This window comes from Branchiostoma belcheri, unplaced genomic scaffold (genome assembly GCF_001625305.1).
Source record: "Branchiostoma belcheri isolate BF01 breed outbred unplaced genomic scaffold, Haploidv18h27 scaffold161, whole genome shotgun sequence".
In the NCBI taxonomy this organism is placed as follows: Eukaryota; Metazoa; Chordata; class Leptocardii; order Amphioxiformes; family Branchiostomatidae; genus Branchiostoma; species Branchiostoma belcheri.
Window position 1 is genome coordinate 1 of NW_017803058.1, and position 17,417 is coordinate 17,417.

The 17,417-nt window shown below is 44.0% G+C and overlaps 3 protein-coding genes and 1 long non-coding RNA gene across 5 annotated transcripts; 3 read left to right on the forward strand and 1 right to left on the reverse strand.

The window, feature by feature from the left end:
• Positions 1 to 5: 5 nt before the first annotated feature.
• On the forward strand, positions 6 to 478 carry LOC109466239 (histone H2B type 1-L-like; the record flags this gene model as incomplete). The annotated part of the gene is made up of 1 exon (XM_019763912.1): positions 6 to 478. A coding segment is annotated over one exon (276 nt), but the record flags the coding sequence as incomplete, so codon positions are not given.
• A 1,075-nt stretch (positions 479 to 1,553) lies between these two features.
• Positions 1,554 to 6,170, forward strand: LOC109466273 (D-beta-hydroxybutyrate dehydrogenase, mitochondrial-like). 2 transcript variants are annotated; one of them, XM_019763977.1, is made up of 7 exons: positions 1,554 to 1,761; positions 1,908 to 2,132; positions 2,431 to 2,583; positions 2,726 to 2,831; positions 3,963 to 4,068; positions 4,940 to 5,065; positions 5,346 to 6,170. In XM_019763977.1, exons 1-7 carry the CDS (start codon positions 1,554 to 1,556, stop codon positions 5,430 to 5,432), a joined length of 1,011 nt encoding a protein of 336 aa, XP_019619536.1. In that variant the 3' UTR covers positions 5,433 to 6,170. The 2 variants fall into 2 exon arrangements, with proteins under 2 accessions (XP_019619536.1, XP_019619537.1); XM_019763978.1 differs by lacking the exon at positions 4,940 to 5,065.
• Positions 6,171 to 7,944: 1,774 nt separating this feature from the next.
• Positions 7,945 to 9,093, reverse strand: LOC109466274. Its single transcript, XR_002140015.1, has 3 exons — positions 9,004 to 9,093; positions 8,558 to 8,666; positions 7,945 to 8,124 (listed from the first exon to the last, which is right to left on the reverse strand). It is a non-coding gene; the product is annotated as an uncharacterized LOC109466274 (long non-coding RNA).
• A 2,827-nt stretch (positions 9,094 to 11,920) lies between these two features.
• LOC109466240 lies at positions 11,921 to 14,880 on the forward strand. Its single transcript, XM_019763913.1, has 2 exons — positions 11,921 to 13,059; positions 13,287 to 14,880. The coding sequence occupies exons 1-2, from the start codon at positions 11,921 to 11,923 to the stop codon at positions 14,878 to 14,880; spliced, it is 2,733 nt and encodes a 910-aa protein (XP_019619472.1).
• The last annotated feature ends 2,537 nt before the right edge of the window (positions 14,881 to 17,417 follow it).

Consider the following 17,417-nt stretch of genomic DNA (forward strand, 5'->3'; position numbering starts at 1 on the left):
GGAGGGAGACGTTCGGCGTCTACATCTACAAAGTGCTCAAGCAGGTGCACCCCGACACCGGCGTCTCCAGCAAGGCCATGGGCATCATGAACTCCTTTGTCAACGACATCTTCGAGCGCATCGCCGCCGAGGCTTCCCGTCTGGCTCACTACAACAAGCGCTCCACCATCAGTAGCCGCGAGATTCAGACCGCCGTCAGACTCCTGCTGCCGGGCGAGCTGGCCAAGCACGCCGTCAGCGAGGGCACCAAGGCCGTCACCAAGTACACCAGCTCCAAGTAGATCGACCGCCGCTGATCGACATAACCCCGGCCTTTTTCAAGGCCACCCACATCCCCACAAAAGAGCTGTTTCAATCACAATATAATCACAATATACACTACCACAATATACACATGTACACACCACTAACCTGTCACCGCAGCTAGCTACAAAGCTACCCATGCACATGGCAATACAGAGACTACGTCCAGCGTCAACTGCAACGCACAGCAACAACAACAACAACAGAAAGAAAGAAAAACATGTCAAGTTTATTCTGACGTAAGAAAAGTCTGAACGCGTTCTGCCTGGTATCGAACAAGGCATAAAGGAGGCCTTCTGGAACAAATGTCGCCTGCGACGTTCCTTAGAACAATATAGATTGGCCGTTAATTAGTCGCCGTTTTTGTCCTGTCTAAATATACATGTAGTAGTAAACAGTGTGTGCGTGTGTGTGTTTACATATACCTATATGTATCCGCCATGGACGTTGTCTACGCTCTCAAACGCCAAGGTCGCACCCTGTACGGCTTCGGTGGCTAAAGGATCATCTGACGGACGCATCATCACAGCAACAAACCCCGGCCCTTTTCAGGGCCATCCAAATATCCCCAAAAGAACTGTATTCTCTCACATCACACATCTACACTTACATATTATACACATGAATTTAATTCAATGCTATATCATTTTAGATTCTGTCATTGCTTAATGTAAATATACATGTACTAGCTGATTCAAATGTATAATGTACAGTAATACACCTCCTGTCTACAATTGTATAGGACTAATAAACAAGATAGCTCCAAGTAGATATCACATGGAAAGTCAGAAAGCCTGATTTTCCTACCTAAATCTGCTTATGCAAAATAGCAGGCTTTACGTACGAATCAGACTTTTTGGGCTCATAATGTAAAAAAGTACATTGACTCTTGTATATGTCTTGTGTGTGACATAGACTATTGTTTCCTGATTCTGTGTTTCTCGTTTGTTATTACTTACATGCATATGTCTTATGAGCAGTACTTAATATTATTCGTTTTGTCATTGTGAATGCACGTGGTCTAGTTCTTTTGTATTGATTCTCTATTTTACGTCAAGTCAGTATCGTTGACTTTTTCCTGAACACTAGTACTATTCCTATCTTAAAAAAAATAGATGTAGACCTGCACATTGCCATTGATCATTTCGAACTTTGCCCCTTGCATGCCCACCTCAAATAGTGACACTAGCTGCGGATCAAAAAGAGGCAGGTCAAAATCACAAAGTCCAGGTTCTGGATAGGTTCCAACAATGTTGAATCCATTACACGTGTTTTATACTGCAAGTCTGGTTGGTATATCTGCCTTTTCAGGCTTGTTGTTGTTGTTGTACCACTGTGCACCTGTCCTGTACTACCTGGCCTCGGGGATACTGCTGGGTTCAGTGGGATACTGTCTGGTTCTGTACTTGGCGCCGAAGAGCCGAGTGAACGGGAACGGCAAAGCTGTCTTCATTACAGGTATACTAGGACTTTGATTCCAACACATGCAATCATTAGCATGTTCACTTTTAGTCTTGGTAGTCTATCAAAACTCTTTGAAAGTGTATCTTGTAAGGTATAGACAGATGATTGACCTGCTTGAATGTTTGACTTTCTAACAACAGGGTGTGACAGTGGTTTCGGATTTGGGCTTGCCAAACGCCTGGACTCGCTGGGGTTCACGGTGTTTGCCGGCTGTCTGCTGGCAGACAGTGGTGGGGAGGGGGCGAAGAAACTCCGGGCGGAGTGCTCGAGCAGGCTGAGTACTGTTCAGATAGACGTGACTGATGATGGACAGGTGAAGGCCGCTGTACAACAGGTCAAAGATCGACTGCCGACGGGGTCAAAGGGTGAGAACTTTTTCATGAGTTACTAAGTGCTGAGATATGGCGTAAACATGACAGCTAAATTTTATAGCAAATGTCTCATTCCATAACGTTTTATCTCATCTTAGATTTTCACCCTGTGGCTACTTTTTTGACTGACGTTGCCTGCTATTCGAGAAAGAACTGTTTCAACCGATTAAGCCGAAGTTGATCTGATAGAAATCGTTTAATCAGCAGAAGAAACAACCAGATGACAACACACGGGTAATGTGATGTATTTGTCTTCGTAAGGAAGTGCAATAATGGGTTAACTGTCCATCAGGTCTCTACGCACTGGTGAACAATGCCGGAATCTGGCAGCCGGGAGAGACAGAGTGGGTCAGTCTCGCCACCTACCGACGTGTGATGGAAGTGAACACTTTCGGTACCGTGCGGGTCACCAAGGCGTTCTTACCACTGATTCGTCGGGCGAAAGGTCAGGGTAATAGTGGTTTTAACTCGTTCTGCGACTGCTTCATGTTAATAGCACCAATCAATACGAGACGTTTACAAGCAGCACTTTGAAGGTATTTTGGGTTGGGATAATACTCTTATTTAGATGCTGGTTCCTTTGTTAGGACGAGTCGTGAACATATCCAGTGTGGCTGGGCTCTACGTAGCCGCAATGGCTGGTGTCTACTGCATGGCTAAAGCGGCCCTGGAATTTTTCTCCGACGCGCTCAGGTATGTGAGTTATATACATGCCGCGTCATGTGTACATGCATTCGTAATCATAGATGTCTGTATCACGAATTCGAAGACACGATTTTTTTAACCGAACGAGAGAACCAATAATGCCACGTCCTCTTTATATATTTTTACCTTCGCCAAGAAGGTTATGTTTTCAGAGTGTCTGTCTGTCTGTCTGTCTGCCTGTCTGTCTGTCTGTCTGTCTGTAAACACGATAACTTGAGAAGGCTTAAATGGACTGTCTTGATATTTGGTAGGTGGGTAGGTCTCGATGATACCTCAAAATGTTTAGATTTTGGGCCCCCTAGCGGCTTCTTATGGTACTGCAGGTGAACTACCGGTTTTTGTATCTTGTGATCTGGACATGCTAGGGTCACTAAAATTGGATGATATATGTAGGTAGCTATTGGGCTGGGGAAGAAGTGACGTGAGTTTGGGCCCTCTGGCGGCTTGCTCTAGAACTGCAGTAAGTAAGTAAGTAAGTAAGCCTTTATTTAAACTCGAAAGCATGCGCAGGAGCGTTTGGTTAATAATATTCAAAATAGGATATATAACTCAAGAACCGGTTGACGGATTGTCATGATTTTTGGAATGTACGTTTTATGTGACAATTTTGCAAATCTGGCCTTACTTTGCATAACTTATGAGGAAATTCTATAAATCAGCTGCATAACATGACATTGTGACATGTGTAATTGAGAACGAGAGAAACACAGACAGATATTTATTATGTAAATGAAGACATAATTTGCATAATTAATGAGAAAATGTTATAGTTCAATAATAATAATGCCTGAAATTTCCTACTTGGGGTAATTGAAAGTTAAGTGAAGGTGAACATCATTAAATATAACTTATTCAAATAAGGACCTCATTTCCACAATTTAGTAGAAAATTCTAGAATGGCATTAATTCTTTGTCAAGATATGACCGTTTTTGGTGGAGAATATGATCAATTGATACATGTATAGTTCATGTAAATGAGGATTCTATTTGCATAATCAGGGGGATAATTCATAATTTGTCAGTCATAACGATTAACATGATTTGGCGAAGGTATGAGATCGTGGAACTCTACTTGTTCATATTTTACGTCCTACTTACTAACATAACCCTTTAACCCAGGCATGAGATGCACAAATGGGGTGTCAAAGTTGTCATCGTGGAGCCTGGCAGCTTTGGACCGTCGACAAATATCCTTCTGCCCAATGTCTACAAGCAGTACATTGAGGTACAAGTACGATATCTGCTGCATCGTGTTTACTAGTAGTAGAGGTGTTGACAAATTCGGTGCTTCTTTTCTTCCCCACGCTTAAGGTGCCCTATACTATTTGCAAGATTCTGTACATAATATGACTATTATATATATATATAATAGTGTACTTTCTGGTAACCAAAACATATGACATGCATAAACGAACGAGATGGTCAAAAGAAAGGTGATCGTTCTGCATTGAAAGAAAGAACAAAATCACTGTGGATGCTGCCTAGGATTAATATTCTAAAGCGCTAGTTCGTAAAGCGACGGTCACAACCCGCCGTACGTGCTTTTTCTCCGTACGTGTTTTGGGAGGCTACGTCTTCTACGTTTTTTTTTCTGAAAACGTGGGGAAGGAGTGGCGTCTACGCACGTCACTCGCACGGTTGCACAAAGTGTAAGAGTATGGTCTGCACGCCAAGTCTGGCCGTGAGCGGTTGCGTGCATCGTACGTTGCGCAAGTGGTAAGTGAGTTGTACGTGCTTACAACGTACGATCTCCGTGCGATTGCAACTTTACCGTAAGGAGGCCGTACTCACACGTGCTTCTTCCGCACGGCACGTACGGGGCACGCGCGTCGCTCGTACTCGCACGAACGGGTGGTGAATCCGCAGACCGCACGTAGAAAAAGTTTTACATGCACTTAAAGTTCTACGGCGTGTCTGCGTGCTCCCAAATCCTTAGGATTCCGTACGGAGGTGGTACTCACCACGCACGGATGCCCTACGTTTGCCCTCGTTTTTGCACGTAGACAGCACGCAGAAGCACGTACGGCGGGTTGTGACCGTCGCTTAAGTTTTGCATATACATGACCAAAAGCAGACTTCTACTACTGATTACACAGAACGTGCGAAACAAAATGGAAAAGGCTGTAAAGGAGGATTATGGAATGGAGTACTTCGACTTCAAGACAAAACAACTCAGGGCCTGGATTGATTGTCAACCTAAGGATCCTACCCCTGTCATAGATGTAAGTGGATCTTACAGAATATACTGCTGACACATATCTGTCGCTTTCAATTGAAGTTTTTTCCCGTCTGTTTTCAATACACATTTAACTAGGAAAATGTTTTTTTAGCTTTGGCATGGAGTTAGCTACGATTGAGTCTGAATGCTAGCTGTGTGTCATTCGCGCAAGAACTAAACAACAAATCCAGGTCATAATGCACAGGTTGTTGATAAAATGTAGGGGAAAGGACAGATATTCACTTCTTCAAAGCAGTTAGCAGATGTTGACCTTTAATCCGCAGGTTATGTCGGACGCCGTTACCTTAAGCGACCCCTCTCATCGCTACTTGGTCGGAGCGGATTTTGAGGACTACATAACTACGATGTGATTGGGGTACTTTCCCACCCAGTGGACTGACTCTACAGAGAAGGCTGAGAAAGAAGCTGTACCAGCCATGCTGCAGAAAACTAACTAGAACATGCGTCAAATTCTTTAATTACTACCAGCCGTTCACTTGTATAACTCACCTTAATATTGTCAATATTCAAATGAACTACATTTGTAAGTCGCATGATGTCAATGTTGCAATGTTCCATTTTCAGTGATTATACACAATGTAGTGAATATCGAATACCATGTATGTCGGTGAAGGTTAGACATCCAGGTAATGAGATACGCCAAAAACAGCTACTAAAGCAACTGGATATGATTTGGGAGACTGTCAGACTTTTAAGCATGTATGGAAGGGCCAATGTGACAATGAGACACAGAAACAATGTGAGAGTAGGTATTGACTCTTTGTAACTTAGAATCATAGATACATGTACTATGTATTATCAAATCAACATTCACTTAATCTAGACAAAAGAAACATCATTCTTACACCAAGAAAAGCATTGTTTATGCTCTAGCTCTGCTGGCGAAACTAGTACATGTATGTAACGGTCTAAGAGATACAACTACTTTGCTGTTGGCATATTATACACCTGAATATAATTCAATAGATGTTCTACTATAGTGTATATCATTTTAGATTCTGTCATTGCTTAATCTAAATATACTAGATGATTTAAATGTATTATGTACAGGAATGAACCTCCTGTCTACAACTGTATAGGACTGATAAACAAGATACACAATGCATCTCCAAGCAGATATCACATGGAAAGTCAGAGAGCCTGATTTTCCTACCTAAAATCTGCTTATGCAAAATAGCAGTCTTTACGTACGAATTAGACTTTTGGGGCCCATAATGTAAAAAAAGTACATTGACTATTGTGTGTGACAAAGACTATTGTTTCCTGATTCTATGTTTCTCGTTTGTTATTACTTACATGCATATGTACCACTTATTTTACATGCTTGTGTTCCTTTTGTAGAATATACTTTGAAAATCAAATGAAAACCATGGGTGTAAACTTCAGACATATATGGTATACTTCTTATATATATGAAAGGGATGTCAAAACTAATAATATCTGCAAGAAATCGGAGATTTCCAACTTTCAGGGTGCCTATTCACAGACCTCTGGGGAAACGTTTTGAGTTTTTGTTAATGTATAGGAACTATGGAGGGGAATGTATGTAATCTAATGATAACCAAGTCTCTGTCTTTCTCTCACGCACTTTTTTAATGTTTTTAACACTACGTATGAACACTATGTGCGAATATATTAATAGGTAAAAATTAGTCTGTTTCTCTGATGTGTATTGTCGATCAGTTTTCGGACGCGTCCGTGCTAGCCTGGGTGCCATCCGAATTTGTAACGGCTCCCCCCAAAAGACATTATAAGCCAACATTGCGGTTTTCAGGAGGGCGGACCGTTTATTTCAGGCGTTCTGAAATAATTGGTCCGGCTGAAATAAACGGTCCGCCCCTAGTATCTAAGAGATTTAGGCTCATTGTCAAGAACAACGACGTTGGTTGTACAAGACAAGTTTATTTCGTCCATGATATAGTACAAAAACAGTTTCATAAGATATTATAGGGCAACATTGCGATTTTCAGGAGGGCGGACCGTTTATTTCAGGCGGTCTGAAATAATTGGTCCGACTGAAATAATCGGTCCGCCTCTAATATCTAAGAGATTTGGGCTCAGTGTCAAGAACAACGACGTTGATTGTACGAGACAAGTTTACCTCGGCCATGATATAGTAGAAAAAACAGTTTCATAAGATATTATAGGGCAATATTGCGATTTTCAGGAGGGCGGACCGTTTATTTCAGGCGTTCTGAAATAATTGGTCCGGCTGAAATAAACGGTCCGCCCCTAGTATCTAAGAGATTAGGGGTCAATGTCAAGAACAACGACGTTGATTGTACGAGACAAGTTTACCTCGGCCATGATATAGTAGAAAAAACAGTTTCATAAGATATTATAGGGCAACATTGCGATTTTCAGGAGGGCGGACCGTTTATTTCAGGCGTTCTGAAGAAGTTTTATAAGATAGGGCAACAGAAGGGCGGACCAATTATGTCAGGCTTAATCATTTGGTCCACCCCTTCTTGTTCTGATTTGGAAAAAGTGGGAACAGTCTGCCACATCTAGAATTGTTTTAGAACTGTTTTTATTTTAGCGGACCAAAGAGCTCGAGGGTCATTGCAGAGACTTACTGTTTTGTAAGCTTAGAAATCAGAGGGGGTTAACATTCTAGTTGTAAAGGAATAGTCTCTTTCATGCTTACGCGACGGTTTTTATAAGTTAACAAACAAGTTATGATGTGCGATATTGTACAATCTTACGTTAATGCTTACTTTACAGAACCCTGTTTATCGTTACATGTACTGAACTGAACTGCGATCGCCTTGATTGGGATATGTGCGTGTGGGCCTTCGTACATTTTAGGCCACGCCCCGGACCGATTATTTCAGCCGGACCGAATATTTCAGAACACCGGCATCGATCTGTTCTTTGACAGTATCGACGATAGCTCCAATGAATACTCTTACCAACTCTTTTGCGTGCTTTGTTTCTTCGCTGTCGAGTGTAACTTTCTTCCTGTGGTCCCTCCACAGCTGCCCTTCATCTGTATACCTTTCTGGCTCAGCATAGTGGAAACTTCCTCGATATTCGTGGTGCCTGTACGGATTGGAACACGGCAATGTTCGTTTACCACTTTGCTAAGAAAGCTACAATCATAGACAATTAGCAATTAAAGCATTACGTTTTCTATTTGTTATACAAAGGCTTGTAGGTAGATGCAGTACTCACAATATCTTTAATATGCAAGGTAGACAGTTAGCAGACAAAAGCAAAATTAGGAATCGGACCTTCAAGTTCACTCCCATCTACTACGACTGACCTGTTGACATTCTGTCATTCAGACCGTCAATCCCCCCACCCGCGTGCTGTCAACCGACATGTACTCTGTCCGGAAAAACCCCCACAAACAAACCCAAAGACAAACCCACACATTTAGTTAACTTCTACAGCACCTTGCGATGTTGGTGTGTTACGCTGAAGGGCGCCGTTATACCGCTATACAGCCTTATACAGAGACAGATAACGTTACCCTGTGTGTTCATCGCCATCATCATTGTTTCCTGTCAACCACTGCCAAGCTTTGTTGACGAACCAGGCCATATCCCTCACCGGTCCGTATAACACGTACCACAGCACCGCTAAAACAAGTTACACAGATATACAATCAATCTGTTAATCAAAGGAGCGCCTTGATTAATACACAAGTCTGAACAACAGTCGCCCACTGAATGAGAGTTGTTGCTGGCTTCTCTGACGATGTGACTGAAAGGAAAGGTGCACAGAGTGAACATAACATATGCTAGTAGTCAAGAAATACGCCCACTTTATCGTTACAGCTATCACTGGCGTAGTGGTTCAACTAGTCACTGTAATTACCTTCATGCAAGGACGATCTATCAGACTGAACGTCCTTGCTACATGAAACGCGAAGGTATTGTTTTCAGTCAGTGTCTAATGTCGTAAATATCAACAGACCTTTTTAGTCGCACCTCTGCCCAAAATGTTGCTGAAACGTGGCGACACAAGATCACTTCCTGTAAAGTTCGTAGTAGGTCCGAAGGTCAATTAGTCGCGCAAGGGATCATGGGATCACCTGCCACCGGCCCAGGTCGTCAATCCCGTTTGTCGACTCTTCAAGCAGATGTTGGGGGGAAGACCGTATTACCTTGACTGGCTGAAGAGATCGGTTTATGTTGAAGCTTGGCTACGCTCGCCTGGTGGTTTATTCGGTAGATATCGCACTTGACCAGGGATTATCTCACCATATACACCGAGGATAAGGCGGGGCTTTAACGCTATTATCATATAGAATATCCAAGTGACAAAGTTATTAGACACAGGGTTACAGATACAGGGGTGTCAAAAATTATGTTTAGTCGTTTTTAGTTTGAATTTCATTTATATATTTTTTATTTGTGTTGTATAAAAAAAAAATCAAAATAAACTACAATACATTGTTTTATGGATAAATATATGTACTACAAGTCTTAATACTACTGTTAGAGTGTCCTGTTCCCTGTATAATGGTACTGTCCAAAAAGTGGTCGGTTATTAGAATAACCGACCACTTCGGTCGTTTATTCTAATCATCGACCACTTTTGAGGTTATGGCCTGACAACCAATGGGAAATGGAGCCTTCTGATTGGTCGACGTCTTCTGGCTGTATGATATTATATGTTATTATTTATTATCTTCGACTAGAAGGTTTGCCCTTCAACTTCTTGGATATGGGAACCACTAATGACACCTGGAGAGTCCAAGCTGCCAACAGAAGCCTCTGGAAACAACTGTCTACAGCCTCCATGCTTCTACTATGATGGCTGCGGACGATTGATTGATTGACTCGAAGGTTATGTTTTTGATAGCGTTTGTGGGTATGCAGGATAATACCGGTCCGGGTAGGTATAACTTGATAACAGCAAAAAGAAAAACATCATGTTACATATGCTAACTTGCATCAATGGGAAAATTAGACAACAGAAAGAGAATAACTTGGAAAATAACGACAGGGCTGGTAAACAATAAAGACAAAAAAAACATAACGGGTTGTAATTTAGAGGCGAAACTGAAATGTCTTTAACCTACTTTGTTCCGTTTCATGACATATTCAGCACATTTGCAACAAAATTCGCAACAAGTCGTGTAGACGAATAGAATTAGAAATGGAACCAATTTACCAAACCAACTTCAAACGATGTTTTGCAATTGGTTTGTCTTCTCGGGGCCCTTTTAAGTCATTTTAATTAATTTGTCCAGACACTTTTAATATGTTTGGCTAAATAGTAGAAAATAAATAAAATAGGACCCAGTCTAGACCAATTAATCTAAAATCATCGTTTAAAGTTTGGTGTGGTAACCTAGTTTTATGATGATTTCATTTGTCTACACAGCTTTTTTCATCAAAAACACCTCTGTTCCAATTGAATCTTAGGAGAATTATGTCTTATGAGTCTACACTTTTTATTCACGAGTAATAAATGTGTCGGCAAAATCCTAGAAAAAATTGAAGATATTCTTTGCCAGCTTGGGATATGGATCTGTTTGGTTACAGCCATATCGGCTCTAACCAATCAGAGGAGTTGGTATCCTAATTAGAATGTTAACGCGAGGATGTGTAAAAGAGAGAGGACGGCGGAGGAACCCGCCAGTTGGATTAGAAGTAGTTTTGAAAGGCAACGATCTTCTTCGGAAGGAGCGTGTGACCTATAAGAACAAGTAGATCAACAAGCTAGAGGCGACTTTCAGCCGTGAGGATCTAGGAAGAGAAACAGCATGTAAAATAAGAAAGGTAGGTGTGGTGAATTTCATTTTCATACGGTGGTAGAAAATTCTTGGGTCATAATAAAACTTTTGAATGAAGTAACGATGATAGTGATGGAAATACAGCTATTTCTTCTCTGCTGGTTGACCAGTATTAAATTGTTTATTGCAAATTCTTGCCCGAGGGCTAATTGCAGAAACAGAAGAAATGTGGTATAAAAACAGGCAATTTGTACATATAGAACTATTGATAACTACTAAGAAACTACTGGTAAAAAACTACTGGGTTTGGCTTCTTTTTTGAAGACAGAGGAAGACAAAGGATCCCACTTTTTCTGTAATTTGTGGGTTTTCGGATGTTAAGAGGAGAGTGGTTTTCGTTTCATTTGTATATGTGTGAAAGTTTGGGTAGAATTTGGAGGCTACGTCAGTTCATTTCGTTCATTGCTGTAGAGGGTACAACTTGATATAAAATGCGTTTCGTCTTCCACCGTATTCAACGTACAATGTTTACAAATATTGTGTGTATAGCGTGCGTAGTCCAATGGTTAGCGACCCTTCCTCTGGATATGCACGTTACTGGAAAGGGTGGCAGTCCAACGGTCCACTGTTCATTGAGCTTGTCGAAAATTTGAGCTAGGGAATTTCCTTGGTACAAATGAAACTGTAAATACGGTACATAGCGTCTGTCTTCTCAGTCAAAACCAGTGGAAATTAACTCCTCAGTGTGCTAAAACTGGATCGAGATCGTCTTTTTTTCTTTACTTCCAGTTTGATCCTCCGGCGGAACAGCAGGCAAAATCAGTATCAAGCCTTTACCCTTTGAATAATGTCTAGAGAATGACAACTGTACTGCATCAAATGGCGTCCTGTCCAGAAGGTTTCTCTCGAAAAAGACGCGGTGTCATATTATTTGCCCTGGTTTTGGTGTCTGCCTGTAAGGCTCAAAGAGGGGCGTCATCTTGTACAACTTTTGACTACTTCTGTCCCCCGCAGTGTGAAAAAGCAAGTCAGCCTGTACCTGTAGTTGAGCAAATCCGATTCAATCTTTACCGGCCTTTGAAAAACATGATACCCTTCCACGCATGGACTGCATGTAAGGTTGTTAGTAATGGGACAGTAGATGCACCCATGGCAATACCTTGCATTAACAAATTTGCAGTCTCGGTTGCAGTAACGGGGTATCCACTAGGATTTCTATCGGCAATAACACTGGAGGGCATTTGCCATTCGATTCTGGCCCTGGTGAAATGTGACATCACTGATATTGAAGAGGACGTCTTCGCCAGATTGTCTAACCTTCATACGTTGGCCCTAGACTTTAACAAACTCACTCATATCAGGCAGAATTGGTTCTCTGGTTTGAATGGTCTCTACGTACTGAGCTTGTCCAATAACAAGATAGAGAGGGTGGATGCGGGGTCTTTTATCGACCTGAGGTCGCTTGAAGTCTTAAGCCTACAGTACAATCCGCTACAGACTGTAGACCCTGACTGGTTCTCTGGGCTCCAAAATCTGTTGGAGCTCCGCTTGGGATCAAACCACATTCCTCGGGGCGCATTCCGGTACCTTCATGACCTCCGTGACTTGACTCTAGGCGGGAACTTTACATTCGTCGACGGGGAGACGTTCTGGGGGCTAAGGAATCTTTCGTCCGTGCTTCACGTTGTTGGCAAGAGGTTGGGCACGGTTCGTGACACGGTGGTGGATGATGCGGCGTGGAGCCTTTCTCTTCACAATCTCAAGGATGAACGCGACCATCATCACATCAGAAGACAGGATGTGTCACTTACGATCTCCGACTATCTCGTCTGTATCACTCACCACCCTTTCATGAATGAACAGACTTGGGGTTGGACATACATGTATAATTTATCTACGTCTTCTGACAGTAGTGTTACAATAGAAAACACATCGTGTGGCTTGCCAGACATCCTCTTGACAAAGACTAAGGGTCAGGAACATTCTCTTGTCCTGATAAAGACTGGATTTTTCAACCGAAGCACCCTTCATAGTGACACTGACCAGTGTAGACAGGGATGGGAACAGAATGGTGGCTTGACTGTGGCTTTACAGGGTGGCTTACGCCTACGCTTCACTACACTATCGGAAGCAAACGAGACTATGAGGGCGTTTGCTTTAAGGTTGGAAAGGACGACACATAACGCAAGCACGAATAGCTCATCCACTGAAGGAAATCTGAGGCCATTCACCCAAACAAACGCGAGAAATATAACCTGTTTTGTGCTTGGCAATGGGAATACTAGTTGGTTGGTGCTTAATGGTCATAACGAAGACCAAATGGGGTACAACAAAACTTCACCAGCATCTACGTCTACTACGCCGCTTGAAGTCAGTACCATCATGAACAGACCTGCCCCAGACGACATTTCCATCTATGCTGCCTTTCTGACAGTGCCGGGTCTAGTTCTAGTTCTAGTATCCATCGTGGTAATACTGAAGAGGTGGTCAACCTTAGGCAACAAGAATGACCGAGCTTGCACCGTACCGCATGCGAAATCTGGCGGGCGAGGTCTGCTTCCCTCCCCGCCATTCCCCACCAACACAGTGACGTTTCCCAGCGCCAACTAATATCTTGCAGATCGCTGCCTACAACCCTAAGCTCAATCGAACCCAACTACTGTGAGATCCCAGACGATACTGCCCTTTCATTTCACACGTACTGGGAAATCGAAGATGGTGGCATGTCTGATGTGAACAGATCAGCGCTCACGAAGCTCCCGGCTAAAACACGCACGTGGAGGGAAGAACGAGAGGACGTAGTCTCTTGTCAGTCACTGCCTGCTGTCTCACCCTCTACCGAACCGACGTATTGCAACATTTCAGATAGCGACGAAGGTGATGGTGCCCCGTTACCATTTTATGGCATTGCAGTTGATTTGACGCTACCTGCAGTTATGGGGGAGGGTGAGAACCGCAGTATCTACCACGGCAATAAGACCAAACGTTCACGCCATCTCAGCCTACGTAGAACACGGTATGATAGATGGAAATCCCATCGTGTAACGTTCTACGGAAAGGCGGCAGAGACGTCCCGTGACCACGGCAGCCTTGAGAGAAGTTCACGCCGTCTCCAGCAGACATCTAGCCGACCTACAGCTGTGTATGGAAGATCCAAATCCCACGGCACAACGTTCTACGGAAAGGCGGCAGAGACGTCCTGTGAACACGGCAGCCTTGGCAGATTTTCACGCCGTCTCCAGCAGACATCTAGCCGACCTACAGCTGTGTATGGAAGATCCAAATCCCACGGCACAACGTTCTACGGAAAGGCGGCAGAGACGTCCTGTGAACACGGCAGCCTTGGCAGATTTTCACGCCGTCTCCAGCAGACATCTAGCCGACCTACAGCTGTGTATGGAAGATCCAAATCCCACCGCCGCGTAACGTTCTACGGAAAGGCAGTGAATGTCCCACAAAACTTGAGCATGCGAACTAACACAAACCCGCCAGGTTCTAATTCTCAATCGACGCAGACGCAAGTTCATTCGAGCGTTATAGTAGAGGATGCAGGTTCAATGGTCTGGCGACCAACCTCCTGGCCAATGCAAATCGTCGAAGGCGGCGGCCGCCGGCGTAACCCGCAGCGGCCAGCTTCCCTTACCGAAGTACTAAACACGGCAATGGGCCTTCAGCGTGAAGATTGCGAGAACGCACCAAGGCAAACTTCCCTCACAAATCCTCAAACCACCTACGCCCTATCTGAGGAACTGCTTAACTCCCGGCCTTTACGGGGCCAAAGTACGAGATTGTCTCTTCCTTCCCTACGCTGTATCAATGGGACACCACAGAATGAAGAGATACTAAACCAAACACGAGCAAACCCCTATAGGTCGTGGGAAATACCTCACAATGCACACTTTAACACATCGCGTTCAGAGCCTCAAATCCCCACCGTAGCAAACACCTATTGGCCGTGGGAGATCACAATTGGAAGTCCCCTAGCCCCTAGCAGTAAGAGGGCGTCTCTCACTGCCTGCCATGAGACACTGCCGAGTGAAGCGCCCTCACAAATTAACACCTACTGGCCTTGGGAGATCCCCAGTGTTAGACATTTCACTGTGAGATAGGTCTGATTCAAATTACTACAGAATGTTCAGTAAATTGATGTAAAAGAAACAATTTTGCTGCCCTGAAATTACATCAGATGCGTTTGTAAATTAAACAACGATCTTCGTCAGGGAGAGACGAGCCCTATAACAGCCAGTAATATAGCAAGGTAGTGGCGACTGTCAAAGAAGGCAAACAACCCTGTATGGCACCCAGGACTCACTAGTTCCCAGTCAGCTCGCTTGGAGAGGATACAGAAGAGGGCACTGCGCACCATCCTGAGGGGTCAGTACGTGGACTACAACTCAGCCTTGCACACTACAGGCCTACAGTCACTCAGCAGCCGACGCACGGACTTATGCCGGAAATTTGCTTCTAAGATCAACCCTGACCTCCTCCCACCGAGAGGAAGCGAGGAGCATGACAGGAACACTCGAAATGCTAACAAACTGAGAACTGTGAGACAAATAGATACCAAAACTCTACCATACCATACCTAACCCGACTGTTAAACGAATGAATAGCAATATTGTTTTCAACACAACCCTTCAGAGAACTTGAACAAGGAAAAAATTGTGACTTATGTGATGAAAGAGTTAGGCCCGCATGTATGTCGTACTGTTCGCGAAATATATCTATGTGTATTATATATCTATTATTTTAATAATCTTTTAATCATCTGTAACGGAGACATGAATGTTTAAGCCATGACAAAACTGATTTTAAATAGGTAAATTTAATTATCGTTTTTATATTATAACTGAATGACACTTTTAAAGTACTTGTAATGGAATCTGCAATTCAGCCAGTAGGCTGCGAGAGTTTCTTTTCTAATAAATCATTCATTCATTCATTCATTCATTCATTCATTCATTCATTCATTCATTCATTCATTCAACTTACGTGCCAAAATATTTAAGGTATGTGTACAGAACTTGTGGTAATAATTTTCTAGGAAATTCACAGAGCCTTGCAAATTTAAAATCGGCCATCTTTTTAAAATTTGTGTGTAAAATTGATGTGTGGCAGATGAAGACGACAGTGTTTGAAGTTTGCGGCTGAAACAACAGCATTTATTATCACGTAGAAGCCATTCATTTTTTTCACATCATGAGCTTTCAAAACACAAAACCCTATAACATGTTCAAGAACAAATTGTTAACATACCGATTTATTATTTTTAGCTGCAGTTCGCAACCTGACCTACGCATACGTTAGTAACCAATGCGTTTGGTAAACATGGAGACGAAGAAAATGTACTAGTACAGTCTAATGTCACAATATCGTTCCTAATATCCGACCCCATATTCCCGCCCAACTCCGTCGAATGTCAAATGCAAATGTTGACGGGCATGCAGCCAATCTTCTGTTGGCGGAACCACTAATTAACATTTTCTCATTGGTCGAACTGCTAATTGTGATGGACAACCTATGTCTATTTGGCAATTTCCCCATCAGTGTGGAAGTTTCCCCGTCAGTGTGGTTGTTTCCCCGTCAGCGTGGCTGTTTCCCCGTCAGTGTGGAGGTTTCCCCGTCAGTGTGGTCGTTTCCCCGTCAGTGTGGTCGTTTCCCCATCAGTGTGGTCGTTTCCCCGTCAGTGTGGTCGTTTCCCCCTCAGTGTGGTCGTTTCCCCATCAGTGTGGTCGTTTCCCCGTCAGTGTGGTCGTTTCCCCGTCTGCGTGCTCGTTTCCCCGTCAATGTGGTCGTTTCCCCGTCAGCGTGGTCGTTTCCCCGTCAGTGTGGTGGTTTCCCCGTCAGTGTGGTGGTTTCCCCGTCAGTGTGGTGGTTTCCCCCTCAGTGTGGAAGTTTTCCCGTCAGTGTGGAGGTTTCCCCGTCAGTGTGGTCGTTTCCCCGTCAGTGTGGTCGTTTCCCCGTCAGTGTGGTCGTTTCCCCGTCAGTTTGGAGGTTTCCCCGTCAGTGTGGTCGTTTCCCCGTCAGTGTGGTCGTTTCCCCGTCAGTGTGGTCGTTTCCCCGTCAGTGTGGTGGTTTCCCCGTCAGTGTGGTGGTTTCCCCGTCAGTGTGGAAGTTTCCCCGTCAGTGTGGAGGTTTCCCCGTCAGTGTGGAGGTTGTCCCCGTCAGTGTGGAGGTTTCCCTGTCAGTGTGGAGGTTTCCCTGTCGGCGTAGTACTTTCCCCGTCAGTGTGGTCGTTTCCCCGTCAGTGTGGTGGTTTCCCCGTCAGTGTGGTGGTTTCCCCGTCAGTGTGGAAGTTTCCCCGTCAGTGTGGTCGTTTCCCCGTCAGTTTGGAGGTTTCCCCGTCAGTGTGGTTGTTTCCCCGTCAGTGTGGTCGTTTCCCCGTCAGTGTGGAAGTTTCCCCGTCAGTGTGGTTGTTTCCCCGTCAGCGTGGCTGTTTCCCCGGCAGTGTGGAGGTTTCCCCGTCAGTGTGGTTGTTTCCCCGTCAGTGTGGAGGTTTCCCCGTCAGTGTGGTCGTTTCCCCGTCAGTGTGGTTGTTTCCCCGTCAGTGTGGTGGTTTCCCCGTCAGTGTGGAGGTTTCCCCGTCAGTGTGGTCGTTTCCCCGTCAGTGTGCTTGTTTCCCCGTCAGTGTGGAGGTTGTTGGTTG

Excerpts from the sequence above, each read along its gene's own strand:
- LOC109466273 (XM_019763977.1), top strand. The coding sequence starts at position 1,554 with ATGTTGAATCCATTACACGTGTTTTATACTGCAAGTCTGGTTGGTATA. Across the intron at positions 1,762-1,907 it reads CAAAGCTGTCTTCATTACAG|GGTGTGACAGTGGTTTCGGA; the intron begins GTATACTAGGAC and ends TTCTAACAACAG. Across the intron at positions 2,133-2,430 it reads ACTGCCGACGGGGTCAAAGG|GTCTCTACGCACTGGTGAAC; the intron begins GTGAGAACTTTT and ends ACTGTCCATCAG.
- LOC109466240 (XM_019763913.1), top strand. The coding sequence starts at position 11,921 with ATGGCAATACCTTGCATTAACAAATTTGCAGTCTCGGTTGCAGTAACG. Across the intron at positions 13,060-13,286 it reads GGCAATGGGAATACTAGTTG|CTTGCACCGTACCGCATGCG; the intron begins GTTGGTGCTTAA and ends AGAATGACCGAG.